Consider the following 26,856-nt stretch of genomic DNA (forward strand, 5'->3'; position numbering starts at 1 on the left):
AGTCTCAGGGTGACCTTGAACTCATGACGATCCGCATGCACCATAATCCCAAACTGAATTGTGCTTTCTTGTCATAAAAGTTAAAAACCAGATGTAGTAGTGCACATTTGTAATCCTAGCACTGAGGTCAGTGTAGGAGGATCTTAAGTTCAAGGATCTATTTAGGCATCTAAAGGCTAAATATTAAGAACTTATCTCCCTAAACAGTTAGGGGGTAGGAGATGGCTCATCTTACCTGCAAAGTCTAATGACCTGGGTTAAATTCCCTAGTATCCATGTAAAGCCAGATGCCCAAAATGACTTATACATCTGGAATTTGTATGCAGTGGCAGGAGGCCCTGGCATACCCATTCTCTCTGCTCACAAATAAATAAAAATATTTTTAACAAATAAACAGTAAGCACAAAACTAAATGCAACAACAACACAAGGGAAAAATATGCTGCATGAACAAATTCTCTAACGAAAAGGTTTTTAAAAGGTAGGTAGGGTTTTTAAATGTAACCTGATAATGATTATTAAAGCTATACAAGTTTTTACATATAATTTTAATGAAAGTAAAATATTTATTTGAATACTGTTTTTCCCCCTTGGTATGGAGGGTCTTGTGCTTATTATTCCACAGAGCTAAATCTCCAAGCCCTGTTTTGAATGATTTATAACACATACATCCTATTAAAAGGAAGTCATATCCAGATATATCTATGAACAAGTCTTTGATATTCATGATACTCTAATTAACCTTCCTATCTATCTACAGATTGATAGCTTTAAACTGAACACATTCTACCCACAGCTAATCATATTTGCCATTTTAAATGAAACCAGACTTAGGATTTTTTATAAAGTCGTATTTGGACCTATTACTTCCAAGTTGTTGCTACCAAAATTCCAGTAACCAAAATCTCTGGCATATGCTGTTTTATTTAGAGCATTTCTAAGGAGTCTGCTTCAAAGATTTCACAAGCAGCCTTTAAGCATCTAAATGAAGACAGTGGCATCTTTCAGAGATCAGGTATCATCTAGGTCTGCAGAGTTCTCATTGTCATTTGCAACAAGTGCTTCTCTGTTCTCATAAGTCCAGAAGCCATTCAGATCAATTAGAATGGTAGTGACTGTGTCTCCTTGATTACTGCTGATTAAATCCTGAAGTGAGATTTTTAAAGGATCCTTTGGTTTGACCATGTCAAAGATTTCATCCTGCAAGAGAATATAAACAATGGAACCTGATTATATTTCCATTACATGTCATCTAAAATCCAGGGTGGACATTTGAACTTATGTAAACATTTTTGTTCTACATTTTTTCTGTTTCACAAAATGGGCAATCTCCTTGAGCTGTAAGTACAAAATTTTATTGGGAGATTACTTTGCTATTTGTTAATTATCTCACTTTACAGATAAAAAGAAAATGAGACTCATTCTGATCCTAGGTAATATATAGCAAAACTAATGCAATAGTTAATACATATTTTTTTAAAGATTTTTTTTTTCTTTCAAAAATTTTTTTATAACAACTTCCATGATTATAAAAAATATCCCATGGTAATGCTCTCCCTCCCCTCTAAATACATACTAACTTTTTTTTTTTTTTTTGGTTTTTCGAGGTAGGGTCTCACTGTGGTCCAGGCTGACCTGGAATAAACTCTGTAGTCTCAGGGTGGCCTTGAACTCACAGCGATCCTCCTACCTCTGCCTCCCGAGTGCTGGGATTAAAGGCATGCGCCACCACGCCCGGCTCATACTAACTTTTAAAACTATTTTTATTGTCTTCTAATAGTGGTGAAAAATCTTAGTTTACTGTTTTCCTCCTTCAGTGTTAGGTATCCAACCAAGGACATGCATATGCCAAGCATCAAGTCAGCTGTGTCTCTATCCCTTTGTTTAATCTTTCAAATAAAAAAAAAAGGAAATATAATTTAAATCCATCAGAGGTAGCAACAAAACTTCATTACGAGCCAGGCGTGGTAGCACACGCCTTTAATCCCAGCACTCAGGAGGCAGAGGCAGGAGGATTGCCGTGAGTTTTAGGCCACCCTGAGACTACATAGTGAATTCCAGGTCAGCCTGGGCTGAAGCGAGCCCTTACCTTAGGGGAGGGCTTCATTACAAAGTGGTTATCAATCTTTTACTCTGGAAAGCCGGGCATGGTGGTGCATACCTTTAATCACAGCACTCAAGAGGCAGAGGTAGGAGGATTGCCGTGAGTTTTAGCCCACCCTGAGACTACATAGTGAATTCCAGGTTAGCTCTCCCTCAAAAAAAAAGGGGGGGGGGAATCAAAACAAAAAAAACCCTATGGTAGTTTGAATTGATGACCCCCCCCCCAATATATTCAGTGTTTTATTAGTTTGTAATTTGGATCTGTAGCCTGGCTAGAGGAGGTGGATCTTAGGGTCCAGCTCTAAGGTATGATGGTAGATTTGAGATTCCAATCTAAAAAGATACGCAAAGTGCCTGAGTTCCTGAAGTGTGCTTTTGGCTCTCTCCCCTTGGACCTGTGAAGGCAGGCCAGCTTCTTCTGCCATTATAGAATTTCCCCTGGATCTGTAAGCTTCAACAAAACCCTTCCTTAGCCAGAGGTAGGAGGATCACCATGAGTTCGAGGCCACCCTGGACTAGAGTGAAACTGTACCTCAAAATAAATAATTAAAAACTAAAATAAAAGCCCTTCCTCCATAACTGTATCTGGTCTGGAAATGCATCTCCGCAAACCTGAAGCTGTTTGCTACATGTACCCTTTTCTGTGCCCAAAGTAAAGATAAAAAAGTTAGTAATCAGAATATTACAGTTTTGTGCCACGACTTAACTAGAATACAACATCTTCTGTATTATGAAGTATACAAGATGAATATTGGCAAGGAATTAGTTCATGTTTTTGAATCTTTTGTAGTAAAATGAATATTTAGCATTTAAGGAGATAAATAAAACATAAACTTGTATGTTCCTTTTCTAGATTTATTGAGGTTTAAAGTTTCTGTTTCTTAGAGTCATGTTAAAAGTTTGAAAATTCCCTTACTAGTTTTATATCAAAATAATCCTTTAAGGCCAGCCTAAGACTACATAGTGAATTTCAGGCCAGCCTGGGCTATAGTGAGATCCTACCTCGAAAAACAAGCAAGCAAGCAAGCAAAAAAGTCCTTTCAAGCTATTCTTGGTTAAAATTAGGGCATTTTATTGTTACTTAGCTAGAACCCAATGGGTACTGGGTCCTGATGTTTCCTCACAGAAACTTTTCAAACAATAGTGCTCTTCATATTGAAGGACTTGACAATGTCTTCTTCTTTTTCATTACTTTAAATATAGATAGATACAGAGAGACAGCGAGCATGTGTGCTCCAGGGTCTCCAGCTACTGCAAATGCTCTACAGATGCATGTGCCACTTTGTGTATCTGGCTTACATGGGAACTGGGGAATTGGACCTGGACTCAGGCAAGCACCTTAACTGCTAAACTATCTCCAAGCCCAAAGCACCCTTTTTTTTTTTTTTTGGTAGGGGCTCACTAACTCAGGCTGACCTGGAATTCACTACGTAGTGTCAGGATAGCCTCAAACTCATGGCGATCCTCCCAAGTGCCAGGATTAAAGATGTGCGCCATCACACCCGGTCCAAAGTACTTTTAAAAAATATTTTGAAGCTGGGTGTGGTGGCGCACGCCTTTAATCCCAGTACTCGGGAGGCAGAGGTAGGAGGATTGCCGTGAGTTCAAGGCCACCCTGAGACTCCATAGTGAATTCCAGGTCAGCCTGGGCTAGAGTGAGACCCTACCTCGAAAAACAAAACAAAACAAAACAAATTTTGTTTATTTATATGAGAGAGAGAATGGGTGCACCAGGGCCTCCAGCCATTGCAAAAGGACTCCAGATGTATATGTTATCTTGAGCATCTGGCTGTATGTGGGTACTGGAGAATTGAACCTGGGTCCTTTGGTTCTGCAGGGCCTCAACTGCCAAGCCATTTCTTCAGTCCTGGCAATGTCTTCTAATCTCTTATGTCCAAACAAGCAGTATATTTGGGGCAGCATGCTAAGAAAGTACTTGAATCTTAACAGTTCCCCAGCTGAATATTGAGTGCACAGTGGATAAGATGCCAAAGGATACAGGCTAAACTGATTCTCTTAATTTTCAAATAAAATGAATGAATGTTCCCAATAAGAATGTAAAGCTGCCAGTTTTCAATTATAAACTACATAAATAACTAAATCCAAACATGCCTCAATTTCCAATGATTTAAATCAGTTCAGAACAAGTACAGTAAATGTCTAATTAGTTCATAAGTTTCTTTCATGCAAAGTTTGATGTAATACAAATTAGTATCATTATGGTATTATCATCTGGTAATATGTTATAAATAAATGAATAGGTAACCTTGACATCTTGAAATGAAACAGGATCTTGTCCATGGATTTTCATTAGCTCCTGTATGGCCTGTATTTAGTGGAAATAAATCAATAAGTAAAAAATACACAGTATCTACTCCCTTATGTCCCACAGCTCCTTTTCTAGTTCCACTTTCTTTCCTATCACATCACAAGTTTCACCATCTTAACCTCTTGCCAGTCTTAACTTTTTGACTTTTGCTGTGCTTCCAATAAGCAAAACAGGACTGGATGAAAATAGCCACTGACTTTCCTGCACCTATCCCTTACCTGTTAAGAACTGGGCAGGGGTGGGAGGTGGGATAAGGCTGCAAGTTTAAAAATTTTTTTTTAAATTTGAGAGAGAGAGACAGAGAAAGAGGCAGAGGGGGAGAGAGAGAATGGGTGCGCCAGGGCTTCCAGCCACTGCAAACGAACTCCAGACGCGAGCACCCCCTTGTGCATCTGGCTAACGTGGGTCCTGGGGAACCGAGCCTGGAACCGGGGTCCTTAGGCTTCATAGGCAAGCGCTTAACTGCTAAACCCTCTCTCCAGTCCAAGGCTACAAATTGCTGCCACTATAAAGGAATGTTCTCCAATCTCCAATAGGCCTCTAATGTGGCCTAGCAATTGTTTTGTTATGGCATGCTTATCCTTTTTCTACAAGTGCTGCTCATATCTTCACCATTTTTTAAGTTTTTCAAGGCTAGTCTGGTACATAGTGTGTTCCACGGTTACCAAGTAAGATCTATCTCAAAAGACCAATAAAGTAAAATAAATATTCTTTCTGTTTCTGATCTGTACCACATAAAAAGCACACAGTTGTCTTAAAAACTAGCTGTGAACATGTGGTATAGTAGGGCACCACGAAATTAATCCTGCATCAAGAGGAAAAGCTACCAAATTAAAGAGCCCTATGACAAGGGCAGCATTCCTACGTTTTACACTTGCTTGTGCTGAATGGTTACCGGATACAATCATGTTCCCTTGGGGGCTCACCATTATTCTCTGAGGCCAACTACAGCACAAGTGCATCAACTCTCACAACGAAATGTAGCATGAGATTCTGGCCAGTTTAAAATTGTTAACTTTTTTTTTTTTTTTTGGTTTTTCGAGGTAGGGTTTCACTCTAACCCAGGCTGACCTGGAATTCACTATGGAGTCTCAAGGTGGCCTCGAACTCACAGCAATTCTCCTACCTCTGCCTCCCAAGTGCTGGGATTAAAGGCGTGCACCACCACGCCCGGCTGTTAACTTTTTTTTTTTAAAGAAAAGCAGCTAAAATAATATATGACTAATGTCTATAAAACACCCCTATAAAGGAGCTAAGATTTTTTTTAAAAAAATTATTTATTTGACAGAGAAAGAGGGAGAGCGAGTGAGAGAATGGGGCACATCAGGGCCTCCAGCCACTGCAAATGAAGTCCAGGTACATGCACCCCTTGTGCATCTGGCTAACATGGGTCCTGGGGAATCGAACCTGGGTCCCTTGGCTTTGCAGGCAAACGCCTTAACCACTAAGCCATCCCTCCTGCCCCAGGAGCTAAGATTTTATATATTGTTGCTGGTCATTAAGGGCATAAGATTTCTGATCTCTTTCAAAGGTTACTTAAGGTGCTTAACATTTATTTGCAGGCTGTTAGTATTCTCTATCTAGTTGAATCAGCTATATTCTGCTTATTTCCTAAAAAATAAAAGGGACTGGAAGCTGGGTGTGGTGGCGCATGCCTTTAATGCCAGCCCTTGGGAGGCAGAGTTAGGAGTGAGTTCAAGGCCACACTGAGACTACAGAGTGAATTCCAGGTCAGCCTGGGCTAGACTGAAACCCTACCTGGGAAAACCAAAAGAAAAAAAAAATTCTTTAAAGGTATTAAAAAACCCAAAAACCAGATTGATTTCCATTTTAAATATGCTATACTGTTAAAGTTTAAAGATGATAAGCTAAGTAAAAACTGCCACTAAGTAGGTAATTTAAAAAGACAAAACTAATGGAAGAGCGAGCTGGGAGTGGTGGTACATGCCTTTAATCCCAGCTCTCGGGAGGCAGAGGTAGGAGGATCGCCATGAGTTTGAGGCTACCCTGATACTACAGAGTGAATTCTAGGTCAGCCTGGACCAGAGCAAGACCCTACCTCGAAAAAACAAACAAAAAAACCCTAATGGAAGAGCATATCTTGAGGTAACAATGCTTTTATTAAAATTTATATTTGTTTATCTCAGAGGGAGAGAGAATGGGCATGCCAGGACTTCTAGCTACTGCAAATGAACTCCAGATGCATGTGCCACCATGTGCATCTGGCTTACTCTAGGTCCTTAGGGTTTGCAGGCAAATGCCTTAGTCGCTTAAGCCATCTCCCCAGCCCAACAATGCTTCTCTACCCAAATCATACTTACCCTAAAGAAATAATTCAGGGAAAAGACATTCAGATACCCCTTGTTCTCAATATCAAGCAATTTGAAAATATATTGCAGAGCTGCAGGTTCCTTCCTGTTTTCCAAGGCAAGAACGAAGTCTAAGTAGGTCTTATAGTCCTATAGAAAAGGAAATCTTTTGAAGCAGCCTTAGATGAAATTTTCTTATCAACTAATTATCTGGTAAGATGAAGTTCTTTCACAATCACAGGTGGCAAATTTCACTATTTTAATATGAAATAAATCCATTTGTTCATTTATTAGTTTCTAGGAAATCATAAGAGCTAACCTGTGCTGCGCAGTTTTAGAGGACCAAGCTCATGCATGTGTGATTTGCTTAACCTTTTTTTTTTCCTTTTTGTTTTACGAGGTAGGGTCTCACTTTAGCCCAGGCTAATCTGGAATTCACTATGTATTGTCAAAGTGGTCTGGAACTCATAGAAACCCTCCTACCTCTGCCTCCCAAGTGCTGGGATTAAAGGTATATGCCACCATGCCAGGCTACTTAAATATATTTCCATCACAGAAGAGGAGGTCAAAAAGAAAAGGGCTCAAATTTTAAGCTTGTGAGCAGGTTTAAATACCATGCCGGGTGTGGTGATGCATGCCTTTAATCCCAGTGAGACCCTACCTCCAAAAACCAAAGCAAAACACAACTACCATTTCTCCATCATATGTGAGGCATTCCTGGAACACACGGTCTAAGAAGACATTGGTCATGGTTGCTGTTCCATAGCGGGAAAGTTCTTCTTTACTCAGCATGCCATTATGGTCCTTATCAAGATTCAAGTACTGACCTTGGGAAGAAAGACAATAAAAACACCTAGGACCAAAACAATTTTAATGCTAAAGAATGGATATCAGCAGAAAAGTTCTTATTACTGCTTAATATTCTGATTTTGAAATGAAGCTATGTTACAGGTAAGGTTGTAGCCCTCTGATGTCTTGATTTTAACTATTAAGGTAGAAAAACCCCTCCTCAAAAGGAAAAGACGGGGGCTGGAGAGATGGCTTAGCAGTTAAGGTGCATGCTTATGAAGCCTAAAGACCCAGATTTGATCCTCCAGGTCCCACGTAAGCCAGATGCACATGGTGACACACACATCTGGAGTTTGCAGTGGCTAGAGGCCCTGGTGTGTCCATTCTCTCTCTCTCCCTAACAAAAAGAAATTAAGATAAAAAGGTTCATTGTAAATAGTATGCTTTATTTTTATTTATTTACTTTTTTGGTTTTTCAAGGTGGGGTCTCACTCTAGTCCAAGCTGACCTGGAACTCACTATGTAGTCACTATGTAGTCTCAGGGTGGCCTTGAACTCATGGCAATGCACCTACCTCTGCCTCCCAAGTGCTGGGATTAGAGGCATGTGCCACCAGCCAGGTCCTCATATTTTTGCTTTCAGTTTGCAACCTTTCAGAACATTTCTAGGTTTCAGCCCTGTGAGGTGGCGCACACCTTTAATCTCAGCACTTTGGAGGCAGAGGTAGGAGGCTTGCTGTGAGTTCAGCACCACCCTGAGACTACATAGTAAATTTCAGGTCAGTCTGGGTTACAGTGATACCGTACCTGGGGGGGGGGGGGGAGCATTCCCAGGTGTCTAAATTAAGTGGAGTGAGGGGGTCAACAAGAAGCCCTGAAAGTCTGTCAACTCAAAGGTTAGGTGATAGGAATCAGATTCCCCAGGAAGACGGTAATGTAGCAGACTAATTAAAACAAACAAAAACTGTCAAGGCTGGAGAGATGGCTTAATGGTTAAGGAACTTGCTAGCAAAACCAAAGGACCCAGATTTGATTCTTTTTTTTTTTTTTTTTTTGGTTTTTCGAGGTAGGGTCTCACTCTGGCTCAGGCTGACCTGGAATTCACTATGTAGTCTCAGGGTGGCCTCGAACTCACGGCGATCCTCCTACCTCTGCCTCCCAAGTGCTGGGATTAAAGGCGTGCGCCACCACACCCGGCTCCAGATTCGATTCTACAGTACCCACATAAAGCCAGATGCACAAGGTTGGACATGCATCTGCAGCTCATTTGCAGTGGCTAAAGGTTCTGGGGCATCCATTCTCTGCCTCTCCCCCACAAATAAATAATAAATAAGTAAAATATTAAAAAAAAGTCCAAATCAATCCCTGAAATAATTCTGTTGTTCATGAATTCATGATGAGCCAATAAAGTTCAAATTACATTCTTTTTCTATTGAAAATACAGTGTAGGGCTGGAGAGATGGCTTAGCGGTTAAGCTAAGCTTGCCTGTGAAGCCTAAGGACCCCGGTTCAAGGCTCGGTTCCCCAGGTCCCACGTTAGCCAGATGCACAAGGGGGCGCATGCGTCTGGAGTTCGTTTGCAGAGGCTGGAAGCCCTGGCGCGCCCATTCTCTCTCTCTCCCTCTCTCTGTCTTTTTCTCTCTGTGTCTATCGCTCTCAAATAAATAAATAAAAATTAAAAAAAAAAAAAAAAGAAAATACAGTGTAGTAACAAAAGAGTTCCAGAAAGTTCAAATACTAGTGTTGAAACAGATAAATTTTAGTAATTTAGAAAACTAGATTTAATGCAATTCAAATGCTTTATTATTAAGGCTAAAATAGCCTTTGTGTAAAACTGTCCTTTGGATACCAATTACCAAGGAAATGAATAATTAAAACTTTACATAAATAATGGGAACATACCATAAACTCTTAGGGCAGAAGGGGCAGAAAACCAGTTTGTTTCTTGACTCTCTTTGGAAAGTTCCTCATCCCTTAGCTAAAGAAAGACAGGTACATAATTAGAAGATAGCAGTTACTAAGTGATATAATTAAGTAGTTTAAAAACAAACTTACTTCCAATAAATCATCCAGGAAGCTGCATGCTAAAATGTCTTGAATTTTTATTTTTCCTGTAAAATATGAAACAATTGCTTAATTTTATAACAGCAATCCTACAATTGGTATTTTAAAACATGTAGATCCTAGGGAATTGAACCTGGGTATTTTGGCTTTGCAGGAAAACACCTTAACCGCTAAGCCATCTCTCCAGCCCTCAACTCCATATAATTCATCAAAAGACAACCATTCTCCAGTGTGTCATGTACATAGACAGCAAATCATTTAAGAGTAAGTGGCTTCTTAGAACTAGAAGGAAGCATTAGTGACTGCCTCAAATACTTCTTTTAGGGATCAAGAAGACAAAGTTTAGATGTCATCCTACTGTCACAAAGCCAGTTACCATCAGAGCAAAGAAGATCCTATAAACCTAAAACAAAACATTGTTTGCTGTCTTACATATTTTTCTACTCCTTTAGATTTTATTGATTAGTAATGTTACCTACATCAGGAAAACAAAGGGAAAATGTCCAGACTTCTCTAGTATTGATACTGATGTATAGTAATATCCTTGTAATATCTATATCAGATAACACTTTTTACCTGTTCTTAGAGGGTCCAAAAAGAAGAAGAACTTCCTAACTGCTGTACAAACATAAAAGGAGTAAAAAGACTTTTCCAACCCATCCAGCTGCGGCAAAGTTGGGATAAGTTCCAGTATGTAGTTTTCTAAATCCTGGACAAAACAGAACAAAGTGAAATGTTAAGCTTCTTTATTAAATATTGGAATTTCAGTTCTCCACACTATTCAGTGGTGTCAGTTGTATGAGCTGTACATCAGAGAACATGTCTGTAAACCTCAGCCCTCAGGAGGACTGGGCAAGAATCTCCATTTCAAGACCAGGCTGGGCTACATAACATGTGGAACATTTATACAATGGAGTTTGACTTATCAGTAAAGAAAAATGAAGTTATGAAATTTGCAGGAAAATGGATGGATATGGAAAGAATTATACTAACTGAGGTAACCAAGGCCTAGAAAGCCAAACATTGCATGTTCTCTCTCATGTGTGGATCCTAGCTACAAATGATTGGACTTCTGTGTGACTAGGAACAAAACTCAGTAGCAAAGCCCAGTAAGCTAGAAAGGGGATATCAAGGGAATACAAAAGGAGGGAGGGGGGACTTAATATTATGTCTGTAAGTATAAGAACAGAGTAATGGGGTGAAAAGGCCTAAGTGAGGTCAGGGGAAGAGACTGAGTAAAGGAAAGGCGGAGGGAGGGCTAATCAAAATCTAAGAGGATATAAATAAGTCATATGGAAACCTACTTTTTTTGGACAATGGAACACTCAGGAGTCATAGATTGCTAATAGAAATTTCTTTTAATTTTTAATTTTTTATTAACATTTTCCATGATTATAAAAAAATATCCCATGGTAATTCCCATCCTCCCCCCTGCCACTTTCCCCTTTGAAATTCCATTCTCCATCATATTACCTCCCCATCTCAATCATTGTACTTACATATATACAATATCAACACCTTGTTAATAGAAAAATTTCAGGGCCAGGGATGAGATACTTTCCAGGGAGTTGTTGGCCAGGGAGGGTCACTGATGCCCTCAACACATTACAGGCCATTGCTGAGGGATGGTAAGACCCTATTGCTCAAGACTCCATATACTAGGGCTACAAGGTCACTGAGAAATCCTGCTGGAACTGAGCTGAAAACCTCCTCCAGTTAGACCAGCTGACAGAAAGCTGGTAAAAGCTACGCTGCATACAATTCAATGGACAGAGAAATCACTAGTATACTCAACTCAGATACTCAACACTCTCTCAGATACTCAACAGTGGGCACTGTGAGCCTTATATTTGTCCAGACAGGGCAAATGAGCCAACAGGTACAATAGTGGCACGTCTGCTATGGGGAAAACCACCAGCCCTCTAATTCAACTGGAGGCCACTCCATGGGAGGGAATATATCCCTGATACTTGAAACCTACAACAGGGGCAGACATGAGATGTAGGGATGTAACTGCTGCTGTCTGGCTAAATGTATATACTATGCTCACCAAACTGCCCCAGTAAGCACTTCTCTTAATGTTCATACCCTTATATTAATGCTACTCTCACTTTTGGTAGAGAATCTTCTCTTTTCAGAGTGGCAGTGACCTTGGGATGACTCAGAAGGCACCATGGTGTTGAGAAGAAATAATGGAGTGCTCAGCATTGAAATATCTCTATCATACGTTCCACAGATCAGGGTCCACTGCAGAAGAGGCAGTGGAAAGAATGTTAGAGCCAAAGGAAGGGCAGGACTCCTTACAATGTCCTCCTCCAGACACAAAATGGCCTGGATATCCATGACCTTACAGTGCCTGACACTACCTACACAAGACCATCATAATAAAAAACGATCATGACATCAAAATAAAAGAGACTGATTCAGAGGGAGAGGGGATATGATGGAGAGTAGAGTTTCAAAGGGGAAAGTCAAGGGAGGGAGGGAATTACCATTGATATTGTTTACAATCACTGAAATTGTCAATAAAAACAAAATTAAAGAGCTGAAGAGATGGCTTATCAGTTAAGATCTTGCCTGTGAAGCCTAGGGACCCCAGTTCGAGGCTTGATTTCCCAGGACCCACGTTAGCCAGATGCACAAGGGGGCGCATACTTCTGGAGTACATTTGCAGTGGCTGGGGGCCCTGGCGCACCATTTTTTCTCTCTCTCTCTATCTGCCTCTATGTCAGTCGCTCTCAAATGCAAATAAAAAAAAATCAAAATTAAAAAAAATCTCCATTTCAAGATCAGGCTGGGGTACATAAAACCCCATTCCCTGCCTCAATAAGGAAATGAAATGAAGAAGTAAAGGCAAACTATGCTGACAATAAAATAATGACTGGTTAAATAACAAAACTACTTCATACAAAATTTAACATAAATTTTTTAATTCTTAATTTTTTTTAACTATTTCAAGATAAATAATATATTCTACATAGTTCCTAGTTCAAAGATTCAAAGTTTAGCCAGGTGTGGTGGCGCACGCCTTTAATTCCAGCACTCAGGAGGCAGAGGTAGGAGGATTGCTGTGAGTTGGAGGCCACCCTGAGATGACCTAGTGAATTCCAGGTCAGCTTGGGCTAGAGTGGGAGCCTACCTGAAAAAAAACTCAAAAAACGCCTTTAATCCTAGCACTCGGGAGGCAAAGGTAGGAGGACTGCTGTGAGTTCAAGACGACCCTGAGACCACATAGTGAATTCCAGGTCAGCCTGAGCTAGAGTGAGATACTACCTTGAACTCCTCCCCCCCAAAAAAAGATTCAAAGTTTACTTATTTTTCTCTCACAAGATATTACCACAGCAGTCTTACTTGACTGAGCTCTTAACACTGAGCCATCTCCCCAGCCCTTCCACCCCCTTTTTGGTTTTTCTTTTTCTTTCTTTTTTTATGAAGTAGGGTCTCTCTCTAGCCCAGGCTGGCCTGAGATTCACTATATAATCTCAGGGTGGCCTCAAACTCATGGCACTCCTTCTACCCCTGTCTCCCAAATTGTGGGATTAAAGCGTGCACCAACATGCCCAGCAGTTTTGGTTTTTTGAGCTAGCCCAAACTGACCTAGAATTCACTATGTAGTCTGAGGGTGGCCTTGATGTCATGGCAATCCTCCTAGTGCTGCCTCTGAACTACTGGGGTTAAAGGGTTAAAGGTGAATGCCACCATACTCAGCCCAATTTTTTTGTGGGGAGAGGTAGGAACTTGCTCTAGCCCAGGCTGACCTGGAATTCACTATGTAATCTCAGAATGGCCTTGAACTCATGACAATCCTACCTCTGCTTCTCAAGAGCTGGGATTAAAGGTGTTGTACAGCCATGCCTGGCCAATTTTTTTAAAATATATTTTTTATATTGTATTTATTTATATTTGAGAGAGAGAATGGGTATGCCAGGCCCCTAGACGCTGCAAATGAACTCCAGACTCATGCACCACCTTGTACATCTGGCTTATGTGGGTACTGGGCAATCAAACCTGGGTCCTTAGGCTTCATAGGCAAGTACCTTAACCACTAAGCCATTTCTGTAGCCCAAATTAAAAAAAAAAATGTTATTTTTATTTTATTTATTTGAGGTAAAGAGAGAGACAGAGACAAACAGAAAGAGAGTGAGTATGGGTGACCCACGGCCTCCTGCCACTGAAAGCCAACTCCAGACATATGCACCCTTTTGTGCATCTGGCTCTATATGGGTAAAGGGAACTGAACCAGGGTCACTGAACTTTCAAGCTCGACAAGCAAGCAAGCCCCTTTAACTGTTCAGCCATCATCTCTCCAGCTTCCAAATTTAAAAAAAAAAAAAAAAAAAAATCATTTATTTATTTGTGTGAGAGAGAACAGGGGCTGGAGAGATGGCTCAGAAGTTAAAGGCACTTGTTTTAAAGCCTGATGGTCCCAGTACCCACTTAAAGTTGGATGCACAAGGTAGCACATATATTTGGAGTTTGTTTTTAGTGGTAGGAAGTGTTGGCATGCCCATAATTACACACATTCTGTCTTTTTGTCTCTCAAATAAATAAAAATATTAACAAAGAGAGAGAGAATTCAGGTATGGTGGTGCATGCCCTTAATCCCAGCACTCAGGAGGCAGAGGTAGGAAGATCACCATGAATTCGAGGCCAGCCTGGGCTAGTGAGAGTCTACCTGAAAAGAGAGAGAATGGGTACATCAGAGCCTCTTGCTGCTGTAAATGAACTCCAGATGCATGTACCACTTTGTGCAACTTGCTTGACATGGGTATTGGGGAATCAAAACAAGACCAGTAGGCTTTGCAAGCAAGTGATTTTAACCACTGAGGCATCCCTATAGCTTCTAATTTTTTAGAGATAAGATCTCATTATCTCAGGCTGGTCTTAAATTTGCAGCTATTCATTCTCAAACCCCAACCTCAGCCTCCTAAATACTGGGATTATAGGTATGAGCTACTATACCTGTGTTATTTCTAAGTTTTTCTATAGCCACACCAGAATCCTGGCCAGGTCGACTATCAGTATCACTCAGACCAGTGTGGTAGCTGCCTTACCATTTCTATCTATATCCTAGGCACACACTTGTCATCCCAGTGCTGGACAGGAGGATTATTAGGGTTTATTAGCTAGCTATTCAAGCTAACTTGGTGAGCTATTGGCTCACTGCAGGTCCCTGCTTTAAAAAAAAATGAGGTTGGGGCTGGGGAGATGGCTCAGTAGTAAAATGTGCTTGCTTGCAAAACCTGCTGGCCTAGGTTGGCCTGGATTTGATTTTCCAGTGCCTACATAAAGCCAGATGCACAAGTAGTACATGTATCTGGAGTTAGCTTGCAGTAGCAAGAGACCTTGGCAGTTTCATTCATTCATAATTTATTCTTTCTCTATATCTACTTGCAATAAAAAAAAATTTAAAAAGAAAGTTTGGGCTGGAGAGATGGCTCAGCAGTTAAAGGCACTACATTGCAAAGCTTAATGACCTGAGTTCAATTCCCCAGAAACCATGTAAAACCAGATGCACAAAATGGCACTTGTGTCTGGAGTTCATTTGCAGTGGTAGGAGGCCCCTGTGTGCCCATACTCACTCTCTCTCTTTCTTTTTTTGATTTTTCGAGGTAGGTTCTCATTCTAGCCCAGGCTAATCTGGAATTCACTATGTAGTTTCAGGGTGGCCTTGAATTCATGGCGATCCTCCTACCTCTGCCTCCCGAGTGCTGGGATTAAAGGTGTGCACCAATGCCTGGCTGTCTCTCTCTTAAATAAATTTAAAAAAAAATTGGGGGGGGGGGCTGGAGAGATGGTGCAGCAGTTAAGGCACTTGCCTGCAAAACCTAAGGACCTGAGTTCAATTCCCCAGTACTCACATAAAGCCAAATGCACAAGGTAATACATACGTTTGGAGTTTGTTTGCAGCAGCTAGAGTCCCTGGCACAACATTCTTTCTCTTTCTCTCACATTCTCTCAAATAAATAAACTCTGGCTTACGTGCGTCCTGGGGAATTGAACCAGGGTCCTTTGGCTTTGCAGGCAAACGCCTTAACTGCTAAACCATCCCTCCAGCTTTATTTTGTTTATTTTCAAACAGAGAGAGAGAATGAATGAATATGAGTGTGCCAGGGCCTCTAGCCTTTCAAAGGAACTCCAGATGCATGTGCCACTGTGTGTATTTGGCTTTACGTGGGTACTGGGGAAAGTGCCTTAACTGCTGAGCCTTCTCTCCAGCCCTCCCAAAGGAGGTTTTTAAAGGCTGAAGAAAAATAATCTAAAGAGGAATCTATATGGTCAATATAAGTCATATGTTTGTAAAGATAAAAAGCAGGCATACAATGGCCATAAAAACAAAATCAAACCAAGTGAGATTCATATATAATAACCTAATACTCTACGATAATGTTTTGGCATTTATATTAGTTTGTTAGGTACTTACTGATTCCCGAAGGTATCCTTGCCCAGCAACATCATATAAACTGAGTCCTATTCTTGTCTGATGAAGCCAAACTGACAATAAACAAGAACAATAAATATCACCATGAAGATCTGTTCTGTTCTTTAGTCTATATATGAAAACAAGTAAGAAGCTAGGTTAGAGATGCAAGTGCATCCAAGTACCCCATAAACCTATTTTCATGAACATTAAGTAATCATAACCCCCACATTATTTACAACAAAACAAGACTCAGAATGTCTGTTTTAACAATTCAGCCCTGATTACAGCAACAGTGAAACTGATGCCCTTGAGGATGTTGTTTTCAACCTATGCAGGTTGGTACTACACTAAGCTGGGACACCTAGCATAATGTTCTGTCCTGAGTAAAGCTGCTTTTGTGTGTGTGTGTTTTAGTTTTTTGCCATAGGGTCTCACTCTGGCCAAGGCTGATCTGGAATTCACTCTGTAGTCTCCAGGTGGCCTTGAACTCATGGCAATCCTCCTACCTCTGCCTCCTGAGTGCTGGGATTAAAGGCGTGCACCACCACGCCCGGCTTTTTAATGACTTCAGCCAGGAAAATACTCCAAATTGTTTAACAGAAGCTGCCTGAAACTCTAGTTGTGGATTTGAGACTATTCTTTCAGGAACTCAATTTGTATGTTAGTGAAATAAACTTGCCAGGAAAATAGAATGATTTCAAATCACCACATTTTAACATTGTTGGTTCTACTTGTGGTATTACTATTTTACTTATTTTTGGAGTGTATGTGCTGTGTGCACATGTTCACGTGTGTGAGGATGGGCATGCATGTGCCATGGCACACATGTGAAAGCCAGAGGACAACTATTTACTGTTGCTCCTTGCTGTCCGTCTCAACTGAGGCAGTCCATGAGCTTCTGAGAAACTCTCCTGTCTCCACTTGCCATCTTCCTGTAAGTGTGCTAGGTTACAAAAGCCTGGCAAAGCTTTCATCTTTTACGTGGGTCTGGGGATCCAAACTCAGGTACTCATGCTTGCGTTGCAAGTGCTTTCTTTATCCACTGAGCAGGTCCCGGCCCTATGTTACCATCTTTGGGATACATGAGGCTTTGGCTTTATACATTAACGAACCCAAGTTTAGTGCAAAATATCATATCTCTGGTAAGGTATATGACAATAATTGCATCTAAATTCCACTATGCAAATTTAATCAGAAAGTGGTGTCACGTGGAAGTAATACTTTAAAAGCACAAACCAAAAACCTACTTCATTCCCAGAAAAGAGGTCAAACACACAGAAGAAGAAGAAGAACCACCTTTGCGCATGACATAGTTAAAGAACTGCATGATGGAAATTCTTCCATAGGAGTCTGTGTGAAGGAGTTTAGCGAACACTTTTGCAGTAAAAAATTGCCTAAAAAAGGAATAAAGATTAAAATTACCTGCAATATAAGAATCAGCAAACAACAGAAATTTACACAAACACAAGTGAAAATTAAAGTAAGAATCACAGACTACTCATAGTTCAAAATCTTGAAACAGTAAATCACATATATTTGCATTTTTTTCCTTTGCATTCTCTGTCTTAAGAATGAAGACCTAGGGCTGGAGAGATGGCTTAGCGGTTAAGCGCTTGCCTGTGAAGCCTAAGGACCCCGGTTCGAGGCTCGGTTCCCCAGGTCCCACATTAGCCAGATGCACAAGGGGGCGCATGCGTCTGGAGTTTGTTTGCAGAGGCTGGAAGCCCTGGCGCACCCATTCTCTCTCTCTTCCTCTATCTGTCTTTCTCTCTGTGTCTGTTGCTCTCAAATAAATAAATAAATAATTTTAAAAAAAGCTAAAAATTCATTAAAAAAAAAAAAAAAGAATGAAGACCTAGGAGCTGGGGAGATAGCTCAGTGCTAAAGGCACTTGCTTACAAAACTTGCTGGCCCAGGCTTGATCCCCAGTATACACATATGGTCAGATGGACAAAATAGAGCATACCAAAAATAAATAAATAAATAAATAGTACATTTATTTATTTATTTTTGGTTTTTCAAGGTAGGGTTTCACTCTAGCCCAAGCTGACCTGGTAGGGTAGCCTCGAACTCACAGTGATCCTCCCACCTCTGCCTCCCAAGTGCTGGGATTAAAAGCATGCGCCACCACACCCGGCGTGAAATACATGTATTTTTTAAGGGCTGGGAAGATGGCTTAGCAATTAAAAGCATGAAAAGTTTGCAGGCCTGGATTCAATTCCCCAGTATCCACATAAAGTAAGATGTAAAAAGTGGCTCATGTATCTGGAGCTCATCTGCAATGGCAGGAGACCCTGGCACACCCACAGCCTCTCTCTCAAATAAAAATGACAGAATGAAGGACTAGATGCATTCCGTTTTCCTACTGTGGCCTGAGTTTAGTGCTGAGTGGCTGTCCACTATATCTGTTCCCCAGGATTGTCCCCAGTGGGGCCTAGAACTCCTCTGTAGAGCCATCCTCAAGCATCATGTTGCAGAGTTGGGCCCTAAGGCTGCAAGAAGAGAACTTGCAGGTAACTTTAGCAATGAGCATGGACACACTATTCCAACCCTTTCTATTTATAATGGTGATATGGAAAATATATTGCTGGTAGCCCAGATTGAATCTGGACAGTGAAGTTTCAAGAGCTCTTGCTGGGACAGTCCACCTCACAGTTTAAAATCTCTCCTCCCAACCACTTCAGATTTTCAAGTAGGGTTTTGCTATTGCTCAGGCTGATATGGAATTCACTATGTAGTCTCAGGATGGTCTGGAACTCATGGCGATTCTCCTACCTCTGCCTGTCGAGTGCTGGGATTAAAGGTGTGCGCCACCACAACTGGCTTTCCATCTCACTTCTGGTTAGAGAACCTTCTCTTTTCAGATGGTGGTGACCTTGGGATGACCCAAAAGGCACCACAGTGTTGAGAAGATGTGACAGAGGAGTGTTCAGCACTGAAACAACTCTATCACACCTTCCAAGGCTCAGGTTCCATTGCAGAAGAGGAGGTGGAAAGAGTGTAAGAGCCAAAGGAAGGGAAGGACTGCTTACAATGCAATCATCCAGAAAGAAATTGGCCTTGATATCCATGACCTTGCAGTGCCTAGCACTACCTTCACGAGGCCCTTATAATAGGAGGAAAAGATGATGACATCAAAATAAAAGAGAGACTAATGGAGAGAGGAAAAGGATAGAATGGAGTGTGGATTTGTGACGGGGAAAGTGGGAGAGGGAATTAATATGGCTTATTGTCTATAAGTATGGATGCTGTCAATAAAAAATAAAATAAAAAAGAAGAAAGAGGAGGCAGCCAGGCATAATGACATTGGTCTGGATTGGTCTGGGTCCCAGTACACAGGAGACTAAGGTAAGAGGATTGCCAGAAGTTCGAGGCCAGCTTGGGCTATACAGTGAGATCCTGTCTCAAATGAAAATAATTCTGAAGGTTTTACTTCTGGCTGGCCTCAACCGTATTATATAATCCAGGGACACCTTGAACTCTGCCTCAGCCTCCATAAGTACTGGGATTATAGATGTTTTCCACTATGCCCAATGATGTTATTACTTCTCTAGTAACTTTATAGCAACAGTTTTTTTCTTGAGTGCAATTTTTTTTTCAATATTTACTTATTTGCACATACCTCTGTGTGTGTGCGCGTGTACATATAGGCATTACATGGGCTCTTGCCACTGCAATCGAGTGTCTGTCTAGCTTGATGTGGGTGGCTGGGGAACTGAATCCAGACCAGCAGGCTTTGTAAGCAAGCACCTTTAACTGCTGAGCCACCTCTCCAGACTGCAGACTACAAATCTTATTACATTTCACTGACTTGAATACCTGAGTCTCCAGAGTATTGAGATTATAGGTGGTATGCTACCATACCTAACTTTGTATTTCTCCATGAATGTGTGTGTGTGTGTGTGTATTTGAAACAGGTTCTCACTCTAGCTCAAGCTGGCCTTGAACTCATGATAATCTTCCTCCATTAGCCTTTTCAGGGCTGGGATTACAGTATGTTGCCACCAGGCCCGGCTTTGTACTGGTATTAAAAATTTTTTATTTATTTATTTGCAAGCAGAAAGAGATAGGAGACAGACAGAGAGAATGGGCATGCCAGGGCCTCTAGATGCTGCAAGCAAACTCCAGATGCATACATCTCCTTTGTACATCTGGTTTACATGGGTACTAAGGAACTGAACCTAGGTCATCAGGCTTTATTAGCAAGTGCCTTAACCAGTGAGCCATTTCTCCAGCCCTGAATTAATTCTTTTAAACTTCATACACACACACACACACACACACACACACACACACACACACACACACACACGCACACAGTGGTTTTTTTGAGGTAGGGTTTCACTCTACTTCAGGATGACTTGGAATTCAGTATGTAGTCTCAGGCTGGCCTCGAACTCAAACCGATCCTACCTCTGCCCCTTCTGAGAGCTGGGATTAAAGGTGTGTGCCACCACGCCCAGCCCCCCCTTTTTTTTTTTTTTTGTCTTGTTTTTTGGGGTAGGGTCTCACAGTAGCCCAGGCTGACCTGGAATTCACTAAGGAGTCTCAGGGTGGCTTCGAACTCAAGGTGATCCTCCTACCTCTGGCTCCCAAGTGCTGGGATTAAAGACGTGCGCCACCAGCCTAATATATATATATATATATTTTTTTTTTTTTGCTTTTTGAGGTAGGATCTCACTCTAACTCAGGCTGACCTGGAATTCACTATGGAGTCTCAGGGTGGCCTTGAACTCACGGCGATCCTCCTACCTCTGCCTCCCAAGTGCTGGGATTAAAGGTGTGTGCCTGGCTTAAGCCCAGTATTTTAAAAAACATTTTTATTTATTTATTTGCAAGCAGAGAGAGCGAGCGAGTACAAGCACACCAGGGCCTCCAGCAGCTGCAAATGAACTTCAGATGTATGCATACTTTGTGCATCTGGCTTTAAGTGTGTACTGGAGAATCGAACTTGGGTTGTCAGGCTTTGCAGGCAAGTGCCTTAATGGCTGAGACATGTCTCCAGCACCCAATATTTTTTTTTACATTAATAACCTTATTATGTTCCAGTAACTTAAATACTGTATGTTTGTTTGTTTATTTATTTATTTGAGAGAATGAGGGAGGGAGACAGAGAGAGAATGAATGGGCATGCTAGGACCTCCAGCTACTGCAAACAAACTCTAGATGCATGTGCCATGTGGCTTATGTGGGTCCTGGGAAATCGAAACTGGGTCCTTTACCTTTGCAGGCAAGTGCCTTAACTGCTAAACCATCTCTCCAGCTCCACATTCCAGTAACTTAAAAGTGTCTTGTATGTCACATTATAAACTTCTATTAACATTTGAAGTATTTAAAATGTTAAAATATTCCTTTTAAGTCATATTTTGCTTACTTGCACTTTGGTCCAGCCTTTTCACCAACCTTCAAAAAATTTTCATAATTGATCATTGCTTCCTCTCCAATCATGGGTGGTATCTGGTGTTTATCCAGTAAAAACCATAAGTTCTCAAGAAAAGTACAGAAATGAAGATGTTATGAGTTAAACAACAGAATTTTAAAATGTAGTTAGATGCATCATTTCCACTAAACATAGTCTGATAGGCAGAGTTATTATTAAGATGAGCTTGTGTCTTATTATCAATTTGATTACTATTAACAACAAAAAAGGCTAACATTAATTGTGCCTACTCAAGTTTTAAGTTTTTCAAATATATTGCCTTTTAAATTCAGTTAACTGTATAACATAGGCAGCTATCTCTACATATGAGAATTAAAACTCAGAGATATTAAGCCCATTGCCTAAAATCACACAGATTTGAATTGTCTGACTGTACTGTAGTGGTCCCCAAGCCCTGGCTGCATTAATGTAGAATTATTTAGGGACTCTGAAATAAAACAAAGCCTGGCAGCATTGTCTTTGGGAGTCCCAGCCCACCCAAGTTCAGCTGACTCTGGGAACCCCTGCTTCAAGAGCCTACGAAGGACCACTCTGCAGTACTGCCTCCATGAAGCACAGTGAGCCCCTGCATGACTTCCTAGACCAAGGAGAGATGGTTAACATCTAAAGCAACCTTTACTCCATTCATACCTGTAATTCCTCGTTATCTAAGAGCTCTCTGCTTTTCCTCTGTAGAAAGACAGCTCTGGATTCCTCCCTTAATTTCTGAAGTAAGACTTCATCTTCAGCTGGCAACTAAAAATACACTTTAAATTAGGTCATGTAAAATGTTATGTGATCTTATAAAATAACTATATGACATTGCCTTCAATTACGTTTTTGGTGTTTATTTTTATTCTTTTGAGGTAGGGTCTCGCTCTAGCCCAGGCTGACAAGAAATTCACTATGTAGTCTCAGGGTGGCCTCAAACTCATGGCAATCCTCCTACCTCTGCCTCCCGAGTGCTGGGATTAAAGGCGTGCACCACCATGCCAACTATTTAATTTTTAAAAATTCTGTTGTGTGTTTGGGCTGGAGAGATGGCTTAGCGGTTAAGCGCTTGCCTATGAAGCCTAAGGACCCCGGTTCGAGGCTCGATTCCCCAGGACCCACGTTAACCAGATGCACAAGGGGGCACACACATCTGGAGTTCATTTGCACTGCCTGGAGGCCTTGGCACGCCCATTCTCTCGCTCTCTCCCTCTTTCTCTGTCGCTGTCAAATAAATAAATAAAAATAAACAAAAAAATTTTAAAAAACTCCGTTGTGCGGTACATGCACAAGTATGTGCACATGCACACACAAGCAAAAACAGGCCAGAGGAGAATGCTGGACGTCTCCCTTTTCCAAAATATTTTCTTGACACCGGAGTTACTGAACCTGGTGCTGCTGTTTTTTGTTTGGTTGTTTGGTTTTCAAGGTAGGGTTTCGCTCTAGCCTAGGCTAACCTGTAATTCACTATGTATTCTCAAGCTGACCTCAAACTCCCAGCCATCCTCATCCTCCTACCTCAGCCTCCCAAGCTGGGATTAAAGGTGTGCGCTACCAGGCCTGGGATTTTTTATATATTTTATATTTGTTAATTTGATAGAGAAAGAGAGAGAGAGAAATAGAATGAGTGCCTCAGGACCTCCAGCCACTGCAAATGAACTCCAGATGCATGGACCCCCTTGTGCATCTGGCTAACATGGGTCCTGGGGAACTGAACCCAAGTCGTTTGGCTGTGCGGGCAAATGCCTTAAATGCTAAGCCACCCCTCCAACCCTTTTATATTTTTTTGTTAAGTCAGACTAGATGACCAGTGATTTTCCTGTCTCAGCTTTCCCTCAGCCTGGGGGTTATAGCTATGCATGGGCACACCTAGCTTCTTATTTGGGTGCTGGGGATCAAGCTCAGGTCTTCTTGCTTGCACAGCAAGTGCTCTACCCACTGAGACATCTTAGAACTGTTTCCATTGTCACTTGAGGATGACAGCAAATTAAATTAGAATTAAGTCTTAGGAAAGCGTCACCTACCTTTCTTAGAGACACACTCAAGCCAGTGTCTATTACATTAGCCTCCACTGTAGGTTTGCCAACTGAAGTGATTTCCACAAGGAGGGCTTTAAAAATAACTTGTCAAAACAACCTACTCTAAGGATTCTGGATTCTTTCCTACATTTTTGCCCATTAATTGCACCTCAGTAGCCCTTAGTCCAAACTGGGGACCATGAGTTCCCCTTTCAGTTCCAGCATGCTGTGCCTCTCATCAAAAGGATACGAGAGTCAGGCATGGTGGCTTACACCTTTAATCCCAGCACTTGGAAGGCTGAAGTAGGAGGATCACCTTGAGTTCAAGGCCACTCTGAGACCAGAGTAAATGCCAGGTCAGCCTGGGTTACAGTTACCTTGAAAACCAAAAAAAAAAAAAAAAAAAGGGGGGTATTCTGGAGGGATGGCTTCAAGGTTAAGGCATTTGCCTGCAAAGCCAAAGAACCCAGGTTAGGCAGATGCACAAAGGGGCACATGCATCTGGAGTTATGGAGTTCGTTTGCAGTGGATGGAGGCCCTAGTGCGCCCATTCATTCTCTCCCCCCTTTCTCTGTCAAATAAATAAGTAAATAAAAATAAAACATTGAAAAAAAAAAAAAAGAAGCTGGGCATGATGGTGCACACCTTTAATCACAGCACTTGGGAGGCAGAGGTAGAAGGATTGCTGTGAGTTTGAGGCCACCCTAAGAATAGAGAGTAAGTTCCAGGTCAGCCTGGGCTACCTTGAGCCTCCCCCAAAAAACAAGGTAAGACAGGAGAAATAAATGAATAAATTAGGGAAGGAAGATGGGACTGGCTTTGTGGTTAAAACAGTCTGCTCCAGGAGCTAATCAACCACTTCATAAGCCAAGGAAAGAAGTGGTGACTGAAAATGGCAGGCGATTTCTATGAGGTTTTTCTGACTGTAGAGGAAAAGACAAAAATCTTTATAAAATCACAGCTACAGGGCTGGGAAGATGGATCAACGGCTAAAGGTGCTTGCTTGCAAAGCCTACTGGCCTGGGTTGGCCTGGGGTTTGATTCCCCAGTACCCACATAAAGCCATCTGCACAAAGTGGCACATGCATCTAGAATGCATTTGCAGTGACAAAAGGCCCTGACATGCCCATTCTCATTCTCTCTCTACTTGCAAATAAACAAAAAATGTTCAGAGCTGCAGAGGAAAAAAATGATAATGGATCTGCAAATGTGGTCAGAGAGAAGAGGAAAGGAATGGGATTCTCTTAGAAACCAGAAAAAGAAGACAAAGTTTTGGTTCTAGAAATACATGAAAGTTCAGTTCTGGCTCAGGTATGCAGTTATATCAGTGCTACCTAAAGACCATTTTTGGTAAGATACTATTTGATATGTAAGTTAAGTAAGATAATGATTTTAAAGTCTTCTTTAATATATAGGCACTCGGATGGGTGTGATGGTACACACCTTTGATCCCAGTACTATGAGTTCCAGTAATCTAAACTTGTTGAGGAAAAGAAAAAGAATTATAGGAAGCTGATATTTTTCTAATAATAACATTGCCCAGAATTGTAAGTTAAAAAGATTTACATGGGGCCAGAGAGATTGACTTAGTGGTTACGATGCTTGCCTGCAAGGCCAAAGGACCAAGGTTTGGTTCACCAGGACCCACATAGACCAGATGCACAAGAGTTCATTTGCAGTGGCTGGAGACCTAGCACACCATTCTCTCTCTCTCTCTCCCTCTCTCAAATAAATAAACAAATAAAAATAAAGTATTTGCTGGGCATGGTGGTACATGCCTTTAATCCCAGCACTTGGGAGGCAGAGGTTGGTGGATTGCCATGAGTTTGAGGCCATCCTGAGATGACTACATAGTAAATTTCCTGGTCAGCCTGTGCTAAAGTGAGAGCCTACCTTGAAAAACCAAAAGAACCCCCCCCCCCAAAAAAAAAAAAAGTTTTACATGGGTTGGAGATGGTGGTTTGGTGGTAAAGGTGCCTGCCTGGGAAGCCTAAGGACCGAGGTTCAATTCCCCCAGTACCCACATAAGCCAGATGCACAAGGTGGTGCATGCATCTGGAATTCCTTTGCAGGGGCTTCAGAACCTGGTATGCTCATTTTCTCTACCTCAAATAAATAAATAAATAAAAGAAAAATATTTAAAAAGTTTTACATGAATCCCTTTACATAGTTTTCTGTATGTGTAACAGAAGTAGGATTCCATTATACATCATATACTTCCTTGTTTCCGCCCCCCTGAGGTACCGTCTACTTCTAGCCCAAGCTGACTTGGAATTCACTATGTAGTCTCAGGGTAGCCTTGAACTCAACAGCACTCCTTCTATCTCTGCATCCCAAGTTCTAGGCTTAAAGGTGTGTGCCACTATACCCAGCTTGGTCATATAATTCTTAAAGGGCTGGGAGGCACAGGATATTACAAGATGGTTTCCAATTAAAAAACATTCACATAGGGGCTAGAGAGATGGCTTAACAGTTAAGACACATGCCTGTGAAACCTAAGGACCCATGTTCGATTCTCCATGTCCCATGTAAGCCAGATGCACATGGTGGCATATACATCTGGAATTTGTTTACAGTAGCTAGAGGCCCTGCTGTGTCCACTCTTTCTAATAATAAATAAATAAATAAATAAATAAATAAATAAATAAATAAAAATTTTTTTTAAATTCATATAAGAAATGGAGAGATAACTTAGCAGTTGAGGTGCCTGCCTGTAAAGCCAAAGGAGCCAGGTTTGATTCCCCAGCACCCATATAAAACAAGATATATAAAACAAGATGCACAAGATGGTGCAAGTGTCTGGAGTTTGTTTGTAGTGGCTAGAGACCCTGGTACACATATTCTATCTGCCTCTTTCTCTCTCAAATAAATAAATAAAAAACATACACATGAAAAAAAGTTTACTTGGGGGCTAGGGAGATGTCTCCAAAGATAACACACTTATATACAAAGCTTGCTGGCCTTGGTTCAGTTCCCTAGTACTACCTACATAAAGCCAGACCCAAAGTGGAACAAGCATCTGGCATTCACTGCAATACCAGGAGACCCTGGCATGCCCATGCATACATACACATCCAAATAAAATAAAATAAAATTTTTCTTGAAGAAATATTTCCATGTTTTGGAAAGTCACTATATGTTAATACCTCAATCTATGAATGTCAGCAAAATACAATCTTTAAACATCTTTAATATTATATAACTAAGTTTAGAAGAAGGCTTATTTAAGAGATATGTAGCTAATGGGCTGGAGAGATGGCTTAGCAGTTAAGGCATTTGCCTACAAAGCCAAAGGACACAGGCTCAATTCCCAGTATCCATGTAAGCCAGATGCACAAAGTAGTGCATGCATCTGGAGTTCATTTCCAGTGGCTACAGGCCCTAGTGTGCCCATTCTCATTCTCTCAAATAA

At 41.2% G+C, this 26,856-nt stretch overlaps 1 protein-coding gene across 3 annotated transcripts in view; it reads right to left on the minus strand.

Moving 5' to 3' along the window:
- Positions 1-905: 905 nt before the first annotated feature.
- The window catches only part of Ppp2r3c (protein phosphatase 2 regulatory subunit B''gamma), a 32,528-nt gene continuing 6,577 nt past the window's right edge, over positions 906-26,856 (minus strand). For 2 of the 3 annotated variants that reach the window (XM_045154384.1, XM_004649117.3), the window contains 11 exons: positions 22,087-22,191; positions 21,391-21,503; positions 17,313-17,410; positions 16,017-16,087; positions 10,169-10,301; positions 9,584-9,639; positions 9,431-9,506; positions 7,431-7,567; positions 6,753-6,890; positions 4,369-4,428; positions 906-1,199 (listed from right to left, as the gene is read on the minus strand). In XM_045154384.1, the coding sequence (XP_045010319.1) occupies positions 1,011-1,199; positions 4,369-4,428; positions 6,753-6,890; positions 7,431-7,567; positions 9,431-9,506; positions 9,584-9,639; positions 10,169-10,301; positions 16,017-16,087; positions 17,313-17,410; positions 21,391-21,503; positions 22,087-22,191 (1,176 nt within the window). In that variant the 3' untranslated portion in view covers positions 906-1,010. The remainder of the gene's footprint in view (positions 1,200-4,368; positions 4,429-6,752; positions 6,891-7,430; positions 7,568-9,430; positions 9,507-9,583; positions 9,640-10,168; positions 10,302-16,016; positions 16,088-17,312; positions 17,411-21,390; positions 21,504-22,086; positions 22,192-26,856) is intronic. The other variant, XM_045154385.1, reaches the window with a different exon arrangement.

Source organism: Jaculus jaculus, chromosome 7, assembly GCF_020740685.1.
Source record: "Jaculus jaculus isolate mJacJac1 chromosome 7, mJacJac1.mat.Y.cur, whole genome shotgun sequence".
Lineage (NCBI taxonomy): Eukaryota > Metazoa > Chordata > Mammalia > Rodentia > Dipodidae > Jaculus > Jaculus jaculus.